General features: G+C 52.7%; 1 protein-coding gene and 1 pseudogene across 1 annotated transcript; one reads left to right on the top strand and one right to left on the bottom strand.

Annotated features, from left to right (window-relative positions):
* The window catches only part of LOC131096410 (zinc finger protein 208-like), a 1,316,393-nt pseudogene that overhangs the window by 752,640 nt on the left and 542,626 nt on the right, over positions 1-21,127 (bottom strand).
* Positions 4,299-5,245, top strand: LOC131096473 (olfactory receptor 14A16-like). The gene has a single exon (XM_058044811.1). The coding sequence runs from the start codon at positions 4,299-4,301 to the stop codon at positions 5,229-5,231; it is 933 nt and encodes a 310-aa protein (XP_057900794.1). The 3' UTR covers positions 5,232-5,245.

Below are 21,127 nucleotides of genomic sequence, written 5' to 3'. Positions count from 1 at the left end.
CCTCATGGAACCAAGGGGATCATTGTGGCCGCACTGGAGCCCATTGAACCAAGGGGATCATTGTGGCACCACTGGAGCCCATGGAACCAAGGGGATCATTGTGGCACCACTGGAGCCCATGGAACCAAGGGGCCATGGTGACCCAGCGGGGCTTCATGGAACCCAGAGACCATTATGACTCTGTGGGGCCTGATGGAACCATGGAGACCATTGTGACCCTTCAGGGCCTCGTGTCACCAAGGGGGTATTATGACACCTCAGGTCCTCATGGAAGCAAGGGACCACTGTGGGGCCCCATGGAACCGAGGGAACAGGGAGCAGGTCTAGCTGCAAGCACTGAACCCGGCCGGGGTCACGGAACCATCTGCAGGCCCCAGGTGAGATATGAACTCTTTCAGTGCTTCCATCCTCCCTCGAGTGAGAGAAAAGGACAAAGTGCAGGCACATAGAGGAGCAACATGAAGACACTGAGGGCAGTGAAGAGGAAGTTGAGTCCCAGATGGGAGGGATGAGGAGATGTCCTGATCTTGGGGCTGAAATCCTCTTGTAAAGCTATGAAGAAGGATGTAGCTAATACATCAGGCTCTCTTTTTCCCTGTATCGCATTGAAAAGTATGGGGACGTGACCTGTTCAGCAAAGGCCTCCATGCTAAAGTAGCAAATGTCAAAGTAGCTGTGATCCCATGAGAAGTTTGAACATGGAAAAAGGGAAGCGTGATGAGATCCTGTGCCTTCACAGGGAGAAGAAAAAGATCTCTGTTCTCAGAGATGAAGATGATTTCAGAAATAGATGAGGAGAACCTTTGCTCTTACACAGCTCATCTTTTAACTAATACTCCATAAGTTGACATGGCCCACAAACACAAATGTAAAAGAGCTTTGAACAACTGGGAGGGATGTCACAATTGCAGATTTTTCTGGGCAGTTGCTTTTCATGGAAATTGAGAGCGACAAGAAAAGTGTCTCTTCTGGAGAAGTCTCCATAGCATGAAAGAGAGACTCCTCTCCTTAAGTGAACTCAAGAAAGACTATTCTAGTTGGGGTAAACTGACTGAAAATTCTAGGTTTGTCTCTTTATGTTGTCAGTAAGAAAGAAAAGGTTGTAGGGAGACGAGAAGTCTTCTGAAAGTTGTGTTCTTATTATTCTTTCTTTTAGTTGCTATTAATGAATTTTCTTTATACCCTCTTAAAGACTTGAGCCTGCTTTGCCATTCTCGTAATCTTATCACACAGGAGGAAATGAGTAACTATATTCTAGTGAGTGCACTAGTAATTAGCCAACACTGAAGCCACCACAATAATTGCTGCATTCTCCAAGAAATCTCCAATTGGTGAACCAAAATCACTACCGAAATATTTCTGAGGAACTGCACTAAAGCAGAGGGAAATCAAGGCAGAGCCATGGTTTGTCAGGACTTGCTTGATCCTAATGAGCCCTGTGGTGCATTTGGAGCTGAGCCCTGGAACCTCAGGGTCTGAGAGGAAACTGCACAAACCTTTCCAGGAGTCCAAGTCAGAAGAAAATTCCAAAGTGTCTCAAACCATGGATGCATCCCACTGAGGTCCATCTGCTACACAGGCTCCTCATGGACTCCTTGCAGGAGAGAACTGGAGGCAAGGATGGCACAAAAACTTCTCAGAGATTCAGTGTGGAAAGGAAAATCCAGAGTACCTTAAAAAACTTGAGTATCTCAAAGTATTATTGAGCCCTACTAAATGTAAGTACAAAGCTCTCCAGGGACTCGTTAAAGCAGATAATTGGGGCCATGATTGCAGAAACATCTCACAGAGTCAGTATCAAAAGGGAAACACCAAGTAACTTAAAATAACTGAAGTACCTTGAAGCATTAATGAGCCCTACTGAGTGTTGTTACTGACAAAGGCTCTCCAGGGACTAATTACAGCAGAGAACTGGAGGCCATGATTGCACAAACCTCTCAGAGACTCGAAGACAAAAGCCAAACCCAAAGTCCTTTGAAAATCTCTGTGAGCATGAAGGAACCCCCAGGGCCATTGCTGAGCAAGGCTCCCCAGGGACTCCTTCCAGCAGATCCTTGAGGCCACTGGGATGTGGGCTAGGGGGGGGATGCTGAGGGCAGGACAAGGGGCTGACAGCGCCCAGCCTCGCTGGGGCTGTGCCAGGAGGCCCCAGTGCCTCAGGACAAGGTGTCTCCTCACAGCCCTTGGTGGCACAGACCCTGCTTTGCCCCAGAACACCAAGACTTGCCTTCTCTTTGTCCCCACCTGTCATCACTGCCTCCAGTTCTCTGCTCTGCCTGGGGACACTTTCTCAGTTGTGTTCCTCAGTGGGACCCATTAAAAGTCCAAGAAACTTTGGAGTTGGATTCTGACTTGGAGTTCTGGAGAGGTTTCTTCAGCTCCCTCTCAGGGACTGATGTTCAGGGCCTCAGCACAAAGCCCCACAGGCTCATTAAAGTCCTTGTGCTGTGTCTGTGCTGCTGAGCTGGGCTGGGCTCCTGACACAGAGGCAGCTCCTGGTAACCAAGAAGAGCTTCAAAAGCACATTTCTCTTGATGAGCAGCTCTTCTGCCAGCCCAGCAGGGCTGGGGCACTGCCTGCAGCCACGCTGGGCACAGCACAGAGGCACAGAGAGCTTCAATCAGTCAGGGCTGGGAAGGTGCTGAGAAGTGCCTGGGGCCCAATCACAGCCAGTCCTTTGCACAGGAACCCAGGAACCTCTGACTGCAGGACAATGCAGCTGCAGCTCCTGAAGCCATCTCCTAAAGCTGGAACCTCCCACTGCCTACAGACTCTGTGAGTACAACTCTGGGTGTTTCTGGTGCAAAGGAGGAGAAATGCTCATGAAGCTCTGACATGCTGAGGGGTTCTAATAAGTCATAGAATATTTCCAAGACAAGCTTTTTAATAAAAGTGAGGAAATTTACTAAGAGTTCAAGTATTCAGTTTCCTAATATTGGAGAATGTCAGGAAGGGAGGGTTAAATATTAAAGATAGTATGAATTGCTAATCATTATATTCTTCAAGTCCCTGAGATATCCAAACTGTAGGTTTTAGCGATCAATAGATTCAGAGGAGATGCCTAATGTGCTTTCAGTCACTCTGCCCATGGACAGCACCAGCATCACCTTTGCTGGACCCATCAGGCTCAGTCTGAGCTGTCCTTTCTCCAAGCTGCAAACAGAACCTGCCCCCAGCCAGTGCCCTGCAAACAGGCAGGATTCTGTCTGGCCAAGGAGAGTGCACAGAGATTTGGGGTCTGTGAGTGCTGGCGTGGAGAGAACAAGCACAGGGAAACACCTGCAGGAGGAAAACCTCCAGGAAGCAGCGAGAAGATTGGGCAATGAGAGAAAACAAAACCCAGGAATGCTGTGGCAGGGAGAGTTTAGAGATGCCCACAGGATCCCCTCCAGTGCAGCCTCTCCCTCTGAAAAAGCCCCCTCCTTCCTGTGCCCCAGCCAAGCCTCTGCTCTCAGGGCTGGGGCTCCAAGGCGTGCAGCCCCTCCTGTGCAGGCAGAGCTGCAGCAGAGCCGTGGGGCAGCTCTGCAGCCCCGGGCCCAGTTCCCTCTGCAGAGCGCAGGGCTGGGAGCAGCTGCCCAGCACTGGGGGCTCTGGAGGGGGCACAGCTGGCTCAGGATGATGCTGTCCCCAGTGCCCAGCTCTGGGCAATGCTGTCAGTGCAGCCAGGGAAGGAGCTGCATCTCCCTTCATCCAATGCCAACATAAGGACACTTGGAAGTGTCCCTGAGATTTCAGCCCAAGCTGGGAGCTTCAATCCAGGGTGCAAACCTGTCTTGGAGCATTTCTGAGTTATAAGATTGATGGGGAAAGGCAGAGGTGTTGTGACACAGAAAATGCTGCTGGGTTTGTAAAATGAGCAAAGTGAGTCCTTGGCTACAAATGTGGAGCTGGGCTGTGGTGGATGCATCTGCTCCCAGCAGTAGGTGGTGGCATTTTAAGGGAAGCATAAGGAGGTGGTCACCTTCCACCTGAGAAAGTTCAAAGCCCAAAGAAACTCTGAACAGGTCAGAAGTACAGACCATCTCTCATCAGTCTGCATTCATCATCTTGACGCAGGGAACTCACTCTGTTCTCCCTGAGGGCCTCAGACATGCTTATGTTTTTATATCCAAAACATCCAGCAGAGACATGGGGGGAGCTTATAAAGAAAACCTCAGAACTCTTAAACATTAAAGACAATGTCTGTGTGTTACCAAGGAGGATGTATGGGAAATGGCCTTGATTTTGCTTACAGGTACCTCCCCTAAGTCTTTACTGTCCTTTCTCCATGAACAGGTCCCCATGTGCAGCCACAGCAAATGTCCAACCACAGCTCCATCAGCCACTTCCTCCTGCTGGCATTGGCAGACACACGGCAGCTGCAGCTCCTGCACTTCTGCATCTTGCTGGGCATCTTCCTGGCTGCCCTCCTGGGCAACGGCCTCATCATCAGCGCCGTAGCCCGGGGCCACCACCTGCACACGCCCATGTTCTTCTTCCTGTTCAACCTGGCCCTCAGCGACCTGGGCTCCATCTGCACCACTGTCCCCAAAGCCATGCACAATTCCCTCTGGGACACCAGGGACATCTCCTACTCAGGATGTGCTGCTCAGCTCTTTTTCTTAATGTTCTTCATTGGAGCAGAGTTTTATCTGCTGACCATCATGTGCTATGACCGCTACGTGTCCATCTGCAAACCCCTGCACTACGGGACCCTCCTGGGCAGCAGAGCTTGTGCCCACATGGCAGCAGCTGCCTGGGCCAGTGGCTTTCTCTATGCTCTCATGCACACAGCCAATACATTTTCCCTGCCCCTGTGCCATGGCAATGCCCTGGGCCAGTTCTTCTGTGAAATCCCACAGATCCTAAAGCTCTCCTGCTCCAAATCCCAACTCAGGGAAGTGGTACTTCTTGCTGTCAGTGCCTTTTTGGTATTTGGCTGTTTTGTGTTCATTGTTTTCTCATATGTGCAGATCTTCAGGGCTGTGCTGAGGATCCCCTCTGAGCAGGGACGGCACAAAGCCTTTTCCACCTGCCTCCCTCACCTGGCTGTACTATCCGTGTTTATCAGCACAGGCACATTTGCCTATTTGAAGCCTCCCAAAATTTCCTCCCCATCCCTGGATCTGGCCCTGTCAGTTCTGTACTCGGTAGTGCCTCCAGCCCTGAACCCCCTCATCTACAGCCTGAGGAACCAGGAGCTCAAGGCTGCAGTGTGGACACTGATGACTGCATGCTTTCAGAAACATTAAACTGCTGGGCAATATCTGCAAATAACTTGTAATCAAAGTCATCTTTGCTACTTCTTTTTGGCTAAAATGTGGAGGTCCTTTTCCTTTGTTTTATGTTTAAATATAGTCCAGAAAAAATGTCATTGTTTGTGCCATTTCCCATTTTTTTTTCTCTCCAAATTTCCTGTGGCCACAGACTGTGTCAATAAGGGGCTGAACTCTGGGTGACTTTAAAGGAAATAAAGGACTTCCCAGTAGAGTCTTCTGCAGAGATGCCCTTTTGTTCCTTCTCTGGAGCTGCAGCAGCAATGTCTGTGTGCAGAGCTGGGGGCAGATCAGTGCTGGCCCAGCAGCTGTGCCCAGCAGCAGCAGCACTTGGTGTTGCCAGTGCTGCTGCCGTGGCCCTGCTCCGCTGCCCTGGTGGCCCTGGTGTTGCTGTGGGGCCTGAGTGCTCTCGAGGCCGGGCACAGTCCTGGGGGTGGCAGTGCTGGGGCTGCAGCAGGGACAGGCCATGGGCACTGCTGGGGCAGCGCTGATGCCTCAGCCCAGGCCCTGGGGGCTCCAGGCTCCTTGCCCAGGCTCTCTCAAGAACACACCCAGGCCAATGCTCAGCACAGAAAAGCCCCGTGAGCAGCCCCAGGCTGGCCGTGGGCAGGCTGGGGGCAAACAGCATGGCTGGGGCTCTGCAAGGGCCCTGGGGGAGATGGGAAGGAGCAGCAGAGCAGGGGCTGATCCATCCCCAGTGCGCTGCACAGCCCAGGGCAGCGTCCCAGAGCGTCCTCATGGAGCTGCCAACAAAATCCCCCCTCTGCAGCCCTGGCCTCTCCCCCAGCTCACACAGGTGCCCCATCCTTGCAGGCACAGACACAGCAGCACTGGCTCAGCAGCCCCTGTCTGCATTGCACAGAGAAGGGGGAGCACCCCCATGCTGTTGGTGTGGGGACATGAACCTGAGGGAGCACAAATGCCACCAGCCCCTGGGGCCAGCAAGGGCTGGGGGACACCAGGGAAACCACTCAGCTTTGTCCTGGCCTCTGCAGTCAGCCAGAAAGTTTGTTCCCATCAGCTGGGAGTTTCCTGTGCCACTGCAGATGCTGTTGCTCAGAGCCAGGGCTTCCTGGCAGCCACCCCCAAACTGCCCTGAGCAAGTATTCTGCTTCACCTTTGCTTTCTCCCTCTTTCTTGTTCCAGATTTCTCCCTCTTGCCCAGCCCTGTTCTCTCCCCTGCAAACAGCCCATCCCTGTATGCCCTTTCCTCTCTGGCCCCACTCCCCATTGCAGTTCCTGACCTGGCCCCATGGGAACGTCCCTTGGGCAGCAGGATCATCCTACAAGTGCTGCAGGAATTGTCTGCAGGCTCCTGCAGTGCCTGGTGCTGCTCCCTTGCCAGAGGTACCCCAGGTCAGGGGGGCACATCTGGGCTGCTGTGTCTGGCTCTGGGGCTCCCTGTTCTGGGCACTGAGGAGGAGCTGCAGAGGCTCTGCAGGACTGACAGGATGGGCTTTGCAGCTGTGAAGAGAAGCTGAGGGACCTGGGCTGCTGGAGCTTCTGAAGAGGAGGCCCAGGGCTCATCCTGAGACTGCTCCAAGGGTGGTTCCAGAGAATCACAGAATGAGCAAGGTTGGAAAAGACCTTGGAGATTATCAAGTCCAACCTGTGTCCTGACACTGCCTTGTCACCCTGAGCCTCCTCTTCTCTAAGATAAACAACCCCAGCTTCCTCAGCCACTCCTCTCAGGACTTGTGTACCAGACCCCTCCCCAGCCTTTTTACCCTTCTCTGGAAATGCTCCAGCCCCTCCATGTCCTTCCTAAATTGGGGGCCCAGAACTGCAAACAGCACTCGAGGTGCTGTTTAAGCAGTGATGAGCACAGGGGAAGAATCCCTGCCCTGCTCCTGCTGGCCACACCATTCCTGATCCAGGCCAGGAGCCATTGGCCTTCTTGCCCACCTGGGCACTCTGCTGGCTCATGCCCAGCCTGCTGTCCGTCAGTCTCTGCAGGTCCCTTTCTGCCTGTCTGCTGTCCAGCCACTCTGTCCCCAGCCTGTAGTGCTGCAGGGGTTGTTGTGGCCAAAGTGCAGGACCGGGCACTTGGACTTGTTAAACCTCACTGTGTTGGATCCGGCCTGTCCTGGGCCCTGTGCAGAGCCCTCCTACCTCCATCCTCCATCACATCCAAACTCACACCCAATTTTGTGTCATCTGCAGATTTGCTGATGTTGGACACAATCCCCTCATCCAGACCATTCCATGCAGACATTGGAATCCACTCTTCCTGGCTTTGACCCCTCGGCCATCCTGTGGGTGCCCTGTGATGGCACTCAGGGTGATCTGTTTCATAACCTTGCTGGGCACCCAGGTCAGGCTGACAGGCTGGAGTTCCCCAGCTCCTCCTTCCAGCCCTTCTTGGGGATGGGCTCACAATGGCACCTCCAGTCCCCTGGGCCCTCCCTGCTGAGCCAGCTCTGATGGTAAATGATGGAGAGCAGCTTGGGGAGCTCATCCACCAGCTCCCTCATACCCCTAGGATGGATCCCATCTGCACCCAGAGACACCTGTGAGCATCTGAGTGGCTCAGCAGGTCACCAACTGCTTCCTCCTGGATTCCAGGGGCTGTTCTGTCCTAATTTTCCCTCATCTGCCTCATGATCATCCTTGGGAGACCACTGAAGAGAAGACCCCCTTCCCCCGTCTATATCTGGCTTTGAAGGAGAAAAGTCACACGCCACAGGCCCTGAGACCTGAAAGCTCAGTGTTGAGCTACTGTTTACACAAGTGTGTTTGCTGTATGCTAAGAAGAGGGCACCGTGCCCCGCTTGCAACAATAGCAGCTCTGGAAGCTGTCCCAGCTCTCGGCCTGGCAGGACTTCTCCTGAGTTTCAGGTGGTCTCCCACAGAAGACCCTCGCCTGTTTTACAACCACTGTGACAGACAGACTAAGATGTAAGAAGATTCTCCATCAAGGACTGAGACATGAAACTCCTAACAGGCCCCTCTGCTCCTTCCAAGGACTGGAACTGAAACCCCCAGCCCGGGGGAGGTGTGTGGGAGAGGCAAGCTGACTGAAGCGAGATGTTTGCCTGCAGATTGTGACCACTGGACCAAAAATACGATGGCTCTCGCTTACTGCTAAGAACATAGAATACCTGTTACATCTATCAAGCTCATTTACTGCTGAGAACATGTACTACCTGTTACATCTGTTTCCTATTGTATCTGTTTCCCCCTCCTCGCAATTTTCAGTAATAAAAACCTCTGAGTTAGCTAGAGCCTTCGAGATCTCCCCAGTGTAGCAGGCGGACCCTCGGCTGGACTGCACCAAAGGACTTTGTCTCTGCGTTGGTAGCTATATCCCCTCTCTCTCTCTCTCTCTCTCTTTCTCTCTCTTTTTCTCTCCCTTAATCCCTCTATCGCATTTTTGCTGTGGTTATTTCAATAAAACTGCATTTGTTTTGATTATCACTGCAAACCCCCTTGTACCGTGTTGGTGTTTTGCACTCTGAGATCATTCCTACGAACCATCAGGTCATCTGTCCACTAGGATGGACCCTGACATTAAATTGGCGTCACAGACAGTATTCCAGTAGGCAGAGGGATTTGCAGGGAAATCCCATGCTAAATTGAGTGCTCTGTCTCTGGAATTGGCACAAAAGATCTCTCAGTGCAAAACAGGGGAAACTGTTACTGTCACTACTGTTGCTGACTCTGATACAGGCACTGACACCGACAGTGATACTTCTCCTGATCCTGATATTGATGCTGTTACTGATATTGATATTGATACTGTTGTTGTATTTGAGTTGAATCTGAACCTGTTACTGTTGTATTTGAGCTGAATTTGAAACTGTTACTCTTTTTACTGTTGTATTTTGTGTACCTGGACTGTCTAAAAAGGGAAGGGACAGACCTGAAGAAATTAAGCTGTGCGTTTTAGACAGATATTGTCCCTTCACCTACACAGGGAGCGAGGGGCGGCCCGGCAAAGGCTGAGTGGCTTTTTCCCTGTTCTAGGTTTCTGGTCCCCTCACAAAGAAAACATTTGTGTGTGTGTGCTCATGTGAGTGCGTATCTGTACTGTCTGGGAAGGAAGAGACAAATTTGAAGCAACCTCACAGGGCCTCCCAGACTGATTCTGTCTCTTCAACTACCCAGGGAAGCCTGGGGACAGTGGAAAGGCTGTGTGATTTGTGTAACTTAAGTTAACTCCCTGGTGTAGCTTTGGTCCCCTCACAAAATAACTAAAAACTTCAGTGCAAAAGGTAAAGCTGAATTTTATGCTCTGCTTGCTAAATACAATGCCACACCTTCTCCGGGGGTAGAAGAATGGGCAAGCTGCAAATGGTTTAACTTAGAAAGTGTTATTGATAGAATATCTTCTATGCAACATGAATCAAAATTCAAACTGGGCACAAATAAAACCGTCCTCTGCTCAGTCTTGGGTGCCTGCCTCACAGCAGCCATAGAAACTCACTTTAAGTGAAAAAGTGAGGAAAATGGTATCATAGACTCCCTTCAAAACCTAGTTGAAGTTTTGCAAAAACAATTGGATGAAGAAAGAAACGTAAATAACTTATTACGGGCTGCCCTGAGAGAGGAACATGTTAAAAATTCACAGAACTCTGATTCCTCAAAAGAAACAGAAGAGAAAGAAACTCCTCACATTAATCAAAATTGCCCTCAAAAAGAATTAGCCCTGATGAAAAATTGCAGGAAACACTGCTGTAATAACAGGAAACCTCTAATTAAAACAGAATGCAACTATATCAATAATGAAGATCTTAGCCTGCACAAAACCACTAAAGAAATCCCGTACACTGCTACTGAATTTACAAAACTTGCAAAGCAGTACAGGCTTCTCCCCCAAAAATCTGAAACAGAACACATTTGTCAAGTGTCTCTCACTGGGGGAGATCAGATTCTTTTGTCAGAACAAGAAGCCGGTGGGTTCTGAGGACATGGGGTGTTCCTAACAACAGCAGACAGACGCATCCCATGGTCCCTAACTCAGCACACTGCTCATTGGGCAGGGGGGCTTAACCCCTTGGAAAGGAGAGACCCTTTGGTCAGTACCCCCGACCAACTCCTGGAAAATATTCACAAAGCTGGCTGCCTGAAATTGATTCATGAAAATAAATTAATTCCTGGTTTTGAATCTCCAATCCAATGTAGTAGATAGGGTCAGGCGCTCAGAAAATCTTGCGATGTCATGGAAAGCAGCAGGATTCCTCTCCCCCTAACGCCTAGTGATATGGGATCACCCAAGAATGTAGTCCCCCCTAACACTAGTAACTTTCGACTCCTTACTAACCAATTACAGTAAGGTAAGACCCCCTGACATAGAGAAAAAACTTTCCCGAGTGTAAAACCTGATGAGATGGGACAGTAAAGGCCTTTGAACCGTCCACCATGTTCGTGTTAGCGTGTGTTCTTGGCCCGAGTGACCCTGGAGAGTTTGGGTCACCGTGCCGTTTCCTCAGAACCAGGTCGCCTTGCCTTGCATCAGAAGGCAACACCTGGTGCCAGAAACCCGGGATCGAACCAGTGCCCGGGGAACGGGGATTCGCCTGGAGAGAGGACGGCGGCTGCACAGCTGGCCTTATGCAGCGGAGGGGACGCCCTCGAATCATGGAAGCAATTGCAAAGGTAGTAAGTGAGGTGCATGCACAATGGGGAATTGAATGTAAGCTTAAAGATATGACTCTTGCATTGCCAAGATTGATCAAGCTGGGGGCTATAGAAAGCCCTGTGGATATTTTACACCCAGAGGTGTGGGATAATTGTACGAAAACCCTGGCCGAGGATACCATGTGTTCAGGCTCGGGGAAAGCCCTAAAATTGTGGGGCAGAGTCATCTGGGCTCTGCTAAAAACTCGACAAGAGCAAGAAACCTGGAAAGCTGTGAGAAGCCGCTCCGCAGCTGGGGGTGGGAGCTACCACACAGACCACCCCGGAAAGTGATCAGATTGAAGACGGGGATGTGCGGGGGCTAGGCGCGTCCCACCTCCCCTCGAGCCCGAGCCCAAAACCCCCGGGAGACCCCCCAACCCCCCCGTGGAGCCCGCCAGATCCCAGCCCCCCCTCGGAGCCTCTCGGCAAAACCGCGGCTCCTCTACCTGTCCAACCCCCCGCCGATTGCCGACCCAACACAGGAGGCAGAGCAACGGGCGCAGTGTTTTTGGGGGGGGGCTGGCAGAGGATGCGCGGGAAGCGGCGGGACGGTCAGAAACCGCCCCGATTGATACAATCTCTCCGCCGCCGTATGGGCTCGAAAATGGTGACCAACCACGTGGTCAGGGCGGAAGAGAAGAGGGGACAAAGGGCAGAAATGGAGTCAGTGCGCCTAACATCGCATGCGCAGGTGAGCGGGGAGGGGGGGCGGTCCCTGCGCTGGAGGGTGAGACCAATCAGAGCGCTCTATTCAAATTAAGCCCATAGAAGGCAAGGACCTCCCCCAGCAGGAGGCAGGGGGACCCCAGGGGGAGGGAACAGTCCGCCCCCCGCAGGAGGGGGCGGGGTCGGAGCCCGAGAAAAAGGCAGAGCAGCCCGGAAGTGCTCGGTCTTTCGGCTTCCGACTCCGACTCAGACTCGAGCCGGGACGAGTCTGAGAGGGAGTCGGAGAGCTCCAATTCGGATTCTAGCCTTAACAGAGGGAGAGCAGCAGCATATAAGGTCTCTAGTTGCAGCGCTCCCGCATGGGTGAAGGGGTCATCAGAGAAAGACCGGACCCCGATTACAGACTGGCGAAAAATAAAGATAGCCTGCGCTGAGTACACCCCTTCAGCCAAGCTAGTGTTCCCAGTCCGTGTTGGGGGGACAGGCGAAAACCAAAGAAGGACCTGTTCTCCAGTGAATCCAAAAGAGGTACAGGCAATTATTAAAGTGATTGCAGACAAGGGAATTAATTCTACCATGGTTACCACACTTATTGACAGTGTTTTTGGGGGGGATGACATGCTTCCCTTTGACATCAAACAGACGTACAGAATGATTTTTGATGGGGCAGGAATGATTGTTTTTGAACAAGAGTGGGAGGATCAATGCACAAAGGAGCTAGCCCAGATAACGGGACCTGACCATCCACTACACGGCTCCAGTATACAGAGATTGATGGGTAGAGACCCCACTATGATCACCCCCCAGGCCCAGGCTGAGGGATTAAGGGCCCATGAAGTTATGACAACCACCCGGGCTGCCCGAGAGGCCATTCGTTCTGCTTCCAAAGTAGTGGCTGACCCTGCCCCGTGGTCCACCATAAGACAGAGTGACAGTGAGAGCTTCACTCAGTTTGTGGACAGGCTTCAGGCAGCATTAGATTCCTCCTCATTACCCTCAGAGGCAAAAGGTCCCGTGCTGGCAGACTGCCTACGCCAGCAATGCAACTCAGCCACCAAGGACATTTTAAGATCACTGCCACCTGGGGCTAACATAGCTGACATGATCAGACACGTGGCAAAGGAGGAACACCTTGCTCCCATCCAAGCAGCAGTTCACACTGCAATAACCAGTGTGATGGCATGCCTTAAGTGTGGCCAGGCAGGTCACTTGGCAGTAAACTGCCCCCAGCCAAGGCGCCTATCAGCAGCTGCTCCACCACGCAAAGGAGAACTTAAGGGACCGTGCTGGGCATGTGGGAAGAAGGGACATTTAGCTAAAGAATGCAGATCCAGGCTTCAGGGAAACAGGAGAGGGAGGGGGTGGCCGGACCGTGTTCAGCCCCCTCCCATCTGGAATGTGCAGCGGCCCAGTTACAGCAACCCCCAGTGGGGCAGGGGGCCCTCGTACCCCATGCCCCCACAGGGAGCAGTCAATTTTATATCCCCACCTACAACACAGTGCCAGAACTGCACAACACCACCAGTAATGCTTTCGCACCCCCCACCGTCACAAGCCGCGCCGGTGTCAAAGGACCAGCAGGGGACGCCCCAGCGTGGGATCCCTGGGTGGCCCTGGCCATGAGAATAGGGAAGGACCCCCTGATGGTGTGAGGGACATGCCGCCTTTACGGCAGTCAGGATCCCCATGTCACAGGGCTTCAGTTCTGGGCGGACATGGGATCAGACTGCACAATTATTCCCCCAGCGCATTGGCCCGGGCATTGGCAATTCAACGAAGTCCCTCCAGTGAACGGAGTGGGAGGGCAGTCTCAGGCATGGAAAAGCACCCAGCTGGTGGCTATAACACTTCACAGGAAAAAGGGACCAGAACAGACAGTAGCAATCTACCCCTACATTTTGCAAAATTCTCCACCCCTGTTGGGAAGGGATGTTCTTTCCTTGCTAGGATTCTGGATTACAAATTTATCCTGAGGACCACTGCCGTACACCCTCCGCTGCCAATCAAATTGACTTGGAAATCATCAGACCCTGTATGGGTCGAGCAGTGGCCCCTGACAGAGCCTCGAATGGCAGCCTTGCTGGAACTGGTCGACCGCAAACTGTGAAAGTGTCACATAGAACCCTCCGTCAGCCTGTGGAACACCCCTGTATTTGTGATCCCCAAAAGGTCTGGAGAAGGCTATCGCCTCATCCACGACCTGAGAGAAGTCAACAAGACGATCCGACCCATAGGTCCAGTCCAGACACTGCTTCCCGCGAACTCAGTCATCCCCAAAAGGCAGTTGTGCGCAGTGCTGGACGTCAAGGACTGTTTCTTTTTGATACCGCTGCACCCTGAGGACAGAGAACAATTTGCCTTTTCTGTGGCGTTTTGAAATGGCGAACGGCCCAATCTCCGCTTCCAATGGAGGGTACTTCCACAAGGTCTTGTTGACAGCCCTGTCATATGCCAAATCACCGTGGACAAAGCACTGATGCCGTCCGACACTCCTATCCCGACGCAACCATCATTCAATACATGGACGACATCTTAGTCGCTGCACCATTGGCAAGCCAAGTAGATCACCTGGTGTCCACAATCACGGAAACCCTTCAGGGCAACGGCTTCGAGATCGCAAGCGCAAAGATCAAGAGAGGACCCTGCGTGACTTTCCTGGGAGTGGGGATCACAAGCTCCTACGTGACCCCCCAAGGCGAAGGTCTGTCGAGACATCAAAACACTCCACGACGTGCAACGCCTGGTGGGATCGCTACAGTGGCTTCACAACATCATCCTAGTTCCTCCCGAGATCATGGACCCTTTATATGACCTCCTGAAAGGAAAGAACCCCTGGGATCCCAAGGAGCTGACACCGCAGGCAACGACCTCCCTCGACTTCATCGAAAGCCAGATGTCCACTGGCATACTTACCAGATGGAACCCGGCCATGCCGCTGGACCTATACGTCCACTTTACACCGAAGGGGGGAGTGGGAGCACTGGCCCAAGGACCTTCTGAAAAGGCCCGACCGATTCAATGGGTGGTGCTCGGAAGATCTGCTCATGCATTTTCCCCAGGAATCGAATGCATCGCAAACCTCATCATGAAAGGCAGGAAACTTGCCTTGAGACACCTGGGAACAGAGCCGACAAGCATCCACCTCCCGTTCCGCAAGCAACCAACCTTGGAGTCAGCCACAATATAGGAATACCTGGCCCTTGCTCTCACTGGCTTCGGAGGAGAAATCTCCTACTCCTCCAAGCCACCCTGGACTCAGCTGCTGACCGTAGTCGACATGGACATGCCGCCAAAGGTCAAGGGTCGACCGCAGCCAGGACCAATGGTCTTCACAGACGCTTCCTCCATGACTTCAACCACAGCAGCAGTGTGGCAGGCAGGAGAGCAATGGCATTGCATCAAAGCATGTGACCCCACACTGTCAGTGCAACAGCTGGAGGCAGCAGCAGTCATCTTGGCATGCGAACTCTTCCAAGAAGAACACCTCAACATCATAACGGACTCTATATTCGTGGCAAGGCTTTGCCTAGCCATGGCAGGACCAGGAGTGACGCCATCAGCAGCAGCCCTAATGCTAGAAGAAGCACTCTCCTCGCGACAGGGCACCGTGTCAGTCATCCACATCAACAGCCATGACCCAGTCAAAGGTTACTTCCAGATCGGCAACGACAAAGCGGACGCCGCAGCGAAAGGTGTTTGGACCTTGCAAAGAGCTCGTCAACTGCACGAGTTGCTCCACATCGGAGCCAAAGCACTGGCGAAGAGATGCAAAATCTCGACGGCGGACGCAAAACATGTGGTAGCCACCTGCCCTCATTGCCAGAAGTCACCCCTTTGGACCTGTGGGGTCAACCTGAGAGGTCTTAAGCCCTCAGAAATCCGGAAGTCGGACTTCACCTGGTGTGAACTGCTGAAGCCCCGAGCATGGCTTGCAGTGACAGTGGACACTTATAGCGGAATGATCATAGCCACACAGCACCCCAAAACAAACTCCAAAGCCACAATTCAGCACTGGCTGACAGCCATGGCTTGGCTTGGTATCCCCAAGCAGATTAAAATGGACAATGGCTCCAATTTCACCTCCAAACCAGTACGGGAATTCGCCTCGAAATGGGGCATCACGTTAGTGCAAGGCATCCCATATAACAGTACTGGGCAGGCCATAGTTGAGAGAGCAAACCAGACCCTGAAATCCCAGCTAGAAGTATTGGCAAAAGCAGAGGGCTTTGCCAATGCCATTCCCCAAGGAGACCAGGCACATATGCTGGCAACCGCTTTGCTGGCACTGAATCAATTCCCTAGGGGAGATGAAACAAACAGTCCTGTCCAAAAAACACTGGGCCACTCGAACGCTAGAAGAGGGTCCACAGGTGGTAATTAGAAATGAGCTAGGCGAGTGGGAACGGGGTTGGAGGCTGACGCTCACGGGGCGAGGGTACGCAGCTATCAAAAAGGATGGCAAAATCAGGTGGTGTCCACTCAAGTCGATTAAACCCGTCCTTCATAGCGAGCAGAATGAAACTGACGAGAATTGCGAGTCTTTGTTTACAGGACATGCTCTTGGGACGTCCTCGTGACGCGTACATCCCCATTCCAGACCAAAGTGACAGACCACCAAGCCGCCAGGCAGCACCCGAGAGACCCGCACGGGTGAGACCCAAGCACCAAGGGTGTTTCTGTGTGATTTTGCTGTTGGGGCTTGTCGCCAGAGGGCAAGCCAGCCCAGACCACTACCCCCATCGGCCCTTCAGGTGGGTCATGCGACACCTTAGTAGTGGCAAGGTACTCAGAGAAATCACCACACTGAACACGCCATCCTTCGTGCTCCGCATCACCGACCGGTTTCCAGGACAGCCAAGTGTAAACACCAATTCCCTACAGTCCACACACTTGTACCTATCCTACTGGGGCCCAGCTTCAAACCCTGGGAAAAGCTACTGCAATCACCCAGGGTGGGGATATTGTGGGCACTGGGGCTGCAAAACCATAGTTACAGACGCCAGACCGTCGGGGCCTGGGTGGGATCCACAACAGCCAGACAAATTCTTACAGTTCATCTGGGCACCCATCGGCTGCAAAACACCCTTCTTCTTTCACGGAAACTTCCATCGAAACCAACATAAAATCCCTAGATTTCAGGCATGCACTGATTACAACATGACGATCTTGCAGCCAGAACACCCTAGCTGGGCCACAGGCAAAACGTTGACAGTGGTCCTTCAAGGGTCAAAAGAGAGGGTAAACGTGCAAATTATCAGGCTCCAACCGTCGGCACCCCGAGCGGTCGGACCCAACAAAGTGATTAAAAGCGTGCCGAAAGGGAGAAACGTAACCTACCCCAAAACCTTACCCACAGGGGTCAGCAATGTCCCGACCGGTCAAGTGGAAACCTTTCAGATGAGCCGCTTAACCGAGTCGGACTCAGACCCAATCCTTCGTATGTTAGAAGCTACCTTTGTATCCCTGAATGAATCCAACCCTAACCTAACCGAATCCTGCTGGCTTTGTTACGATGTCAAACCCCCTTTTTCGAAGGAGTCGCTCTAAACACTCCCTTCAGTTACTCCACAGCCAATGCCCCTCACCAGTGCAGATGGGATACCCCTCGCAAAGGAATCACCCTGAGTCAAGTCACAGGCCGAGGCAGATGCTTTGGCAATGCAACCGTAGCTAGGTGGAAAGGCAACATCTGCACCAAAATTGTCAAGTGTAACAGGAAAAACAATAAGTGGGCAGTCTCATCTGCATCTAGGATGTGGGCTTGCCAGCGATCCGGAGTGAGTCCTTGTGTGTTCCTTCCCAAATTCAATGACTCTAACGACTTCTGTGTCCAAGTTCTGGTTGTTCCTAGGGTCCTGTACCACTCAGACGAAGAAGTGTACCATCTTCTTGAGGGACCCAGCCGGATCCACAAAAGAGAAATAATGACAGGTATAACTATTGCAGTGCTGCTCAGCCTAGGAGCAGCAGGAACGGCCACGGGTGTCTCAGCCCTAGCGATCCAGCACCAAGGACTGTCCCAGCTGCAACAGACCATTGATGAGGACCTGCAAAGGATCGAGAAATCCATCTCCTTTCTAGAGAAGTCGGTCTCCTCACTCTCAGAAGTGGTCTTGCAGAACAGGCGAGGCCTGGACCTCCTGTTCATGCAGCAAGGGGGCCTGTGTGCCACCTTGAAAGAGGAGTGTGGTTTCTATGCAGAGCACACGGGAGTCGTGAGAGACTCCATGGCAGAACTCCGGAACCGACTGGCTCAGAGACAGAAAGACAGGGAAGCCCAACAGGGCTGGTACGAGTCCTGGTTTGATCAATCACCTTGGCTAACCACTCTGATTTCTGCCCTGATAGGCCCATTGGCAATGCTGTTTCTAACAGTTACCTTCGGACCATGCCTGCTGAACCAGCTGGTCTCGTTCGTTCAGAGCCACCTGGAATGGACCAACATCCAGTTCGTAGGCCGACGACAATTGCTGGGAATTCAACCAGGGAACACTGCCAGTCACAAGATTTTCCGAACTTGTCTGGCAAAAGCTTACTCAGGTTTTCCGAAACCCCTTTCCCTTGTCAAGTTACAACCTAATACCTCATTTTAGTACCTATGTATATGACTACCCCATTCATTTGTGAAAAAGGGGGGGGGGGATGTGGTAGATAGGGAAAAGGCGCTGCGGAAGATCACGCGATGTCACGGAAAGCCAGGACCCTTTGTTCCTCTAAGATAAGAGATTACCCTAGGAATGTGGCCCCACTAACAGTAGGAATGTTGCCCCACTAACAGTATTGCCAGTAACTTTCCATTTTTTACCCAGTACTTTTCCATTCCCTACTAACCATAGATAAGAAGGACAAACCCCCTTTTGATGTAGAGACCCCTTATACTATAAGACCCCACGAGAAGAAGTAATAAACGCCTTTTGACCATCCATCATATTGGTGTCTGCATGTGTCATTGCCCGAGCGGCCCTGGAGAGTGGGCCGCCGTGCTGATCCTCAGAACCAGGTAGCCTGCCTTGCTCGAGAAGGCAACATGAAGGGTCTGGAACACAAGTCCTGTGAGGAGTGGCTAAGGGAGCTGGGGTTGTTTATCCTGGACAAAGGGAGGCTCAGAGGACACAAGGCGGTGTCAGAGCACAGGTTGGACTTGATGATCTCCAAGGTCTTTTCCAGCCTTGCTGATTCTGGGATTCTCTAAAACCACCCTTGGAGCAGTTGCAGGAGGAGCCCTGGGCCTCTTCTGCAGAAGCTCCAGCAGCCCAGGTCCCTCAGCTTCTCCTGCCAGCCCCAAAGCCCATCCTGTCACTCCTGCAGAGCCTCTGCAGCTCCTCCTCACTGCCCAGAACAGGGAGCCCCAGAGCCAGACACAGGAGCCCAGATGTGCCCCCCTGGCTTGGGATGCCTCTGGCAAGGGAGCAGCACCAGGCACTGCAGGAGCCTGCAGACAATTCCTGCAGCACTTGTGGGACGATCCTGCTGCCCAAGGGACGTTCACATGATGCCAAGTCAGGAACTGCAAGGGGGAGTGGGGCCAGAGAGGAAAGGGCAAACAGGGATGGGCTGTTTTCAGGGTAGGGAATAGGGGTGAGCAATGGGAAGAAATGTGTACCAGGGAAGAGTAAAAAATGAAAGGTGAAGCCAAGGAAATGCTCAGGGCAGTTTGGGGATGGCTGCCAGGCAGCCCTGGCTCTGAGCAACAGCATCTGCAGTGGCACAGGAAACTCCCAGCTGATGGGAACAAACTTTCTGGCTGACTGCAGAGGCCAGGACAAAGCTGAGTGGTTTCCCTGGTGTCCCCCAGCCCTTGCTGGCCCCAGGGGCTGATGGCATTTGTGCTCCCTCAGGTTCATGTCCCCACACCAACAGCATGGGGAAGCTCCCCCTGCTGTGTGCAATGCAAACAGGGGCTGCTGAGCCAGTGCTGTCATGTCTGTGCCTGCAAGGATGGGGCACCTGTGTGAGCTGGGGGAGAGGCCAGGGTTGCAGAGGAGGGATGTGTTTGGCAGCTCACTCAGGACGCTCTGGGACCCTGTCCTGGGCTGTCCAGCACACTGGGGATGGATCAGCCCCTGCTCTGCTGCTCCTTCCCATCTGCCCCAGGGCCCTTGCAGTGCCCCAGCCATGCTGTTTGCCCCCAGCCTGCCCACGGCCAGCCTGGGGCTGCTCACGGGGCTTTTCTGTGCTGAGCATTGGCCTGGGTGTGTTCTTGAGAGAGCCTGGGCAAGGAGCCTGGAGCCCTTAGGGCCTGGCCTGAGGCGTCAGCGCTGCCACAGCAGTGCCCATGGCCTGTCCCTGCTGCAGCCCCGGCACTGCCACCGCCAGGACTGTGCCTGGCCCCGAGAGCACTCAGGCCCCGCAGCAACACCAGGGCCACCAGGGCAGCGGAGCAGGGCCACGGCAGCAGCACTGACAACACCAAATGCTGCTGCTGCTGGGCACAGCTGCTGGGCCAGCACTGATCTGCCCCCAGCTCTGCACACAGACATTGCTGCTGCAGCTCCAGAGAGGGCAACACAAGGGCATCTCTGCAGAAAACTTTGCTGGGAGATCCTTTATTTCCTTTAAAGCCACCAGGAGCACAGCCCCTCATTGACACAGTCTGTGGGCTCAGGGAAGGTGGAGAGAAACAAAATGAGAAAAGGCTCAAACACTGATATTTAATTATGGACTATATAAAAAACCTTAAAAAAAGGGGATAAAACCCACAACCAAACCAACAAGAAATATTCAAAATTACTTTTATTACAAGTGATTTGCAAACACTGGCCTGCAGTTTAATGTTTCTGAAAGCATTCAATCATTAGTCTCCACACTGCAGCCTTGAGCTCCTGGTTCCTCAGGCTGTAGATGAGGGGGTTCAGGGCTGGAGGCACCACTGAGTACAGAACTGACAGGGCCAGATCCAGGGATGGGGAGGACATGAAGGGGGGCTTCAATTGAGCAAAGATTAGAGTGCTGAGGAACAGGGAGAGCACAGCCAGGTGAGGGAGCAGGTGGAAAAGGCTTTGTGCCGTCCCTGCTCAGAGGGGATCCTCAGCACAGCCCTGAAAATTTGCACATAGGAGAAAACAATGAACACAAAACATCCGAGTCCTAAAGATGCACTAACAGTAATGAGCCCCAGTCGTTTAAAGTTGGAGTGTGAGCTGGAGAGTGTGAGGATCTGTGGGATTTCACAGAAGAATTGGCCCACGACATTGGCATGGCACAGGGGCAGGGAAAATGTATTGGCTGTATGCATGAGAGCATTGAGAAAGGCCCTGGCCCAGGCAGCTGCTGCAATGTGGGCACAAGCTCTGCTGCCCAGGAGGATCCCGTAGTGCAGGGGTTTGCAGATGGACACGTAGCGGTCATAGCACATGATGGTCAGCAGATAAAACTCTGCTCCAATGAAGAACATTAAGAAAAAGAGCTGAGCAGCACATCCTGTGTAGGAGATGTCCCTGGTGTCCCAGAGGGAATTGTGCATGGCTTTGGGGACAGTGGTGCAGATGGAGCCCAGGTCACTGAGGGCCAGGTTGAGCAGGAAGAAGAACATGGGCGTGTGCAGGTGGTGGCCGCAGGCTACAGCACTGATGATGAGGCCGTTG

This window comes from Melospiza georgiana, unplaced genomic scaffold, assembly GCF_028018845.1.
Source record: "Melospiza georgiana isolate bMelGeo1 unplaced genomic scaffold, bMelGeo1.pri scaffold_29, whole genome shotgun sequence".
NCBI classification, from domain to species: Eukaryota; Metazoa; Chordata; class Aves; order Passeriformes; family Passerellidae; genus Melospiza; species Melospiza georgiana.
The sequence above is the reverse complement of the archived record's forward strand: the minus strand, read 5'-3'. Positions and strand labels throughout refer to the sequence as shown.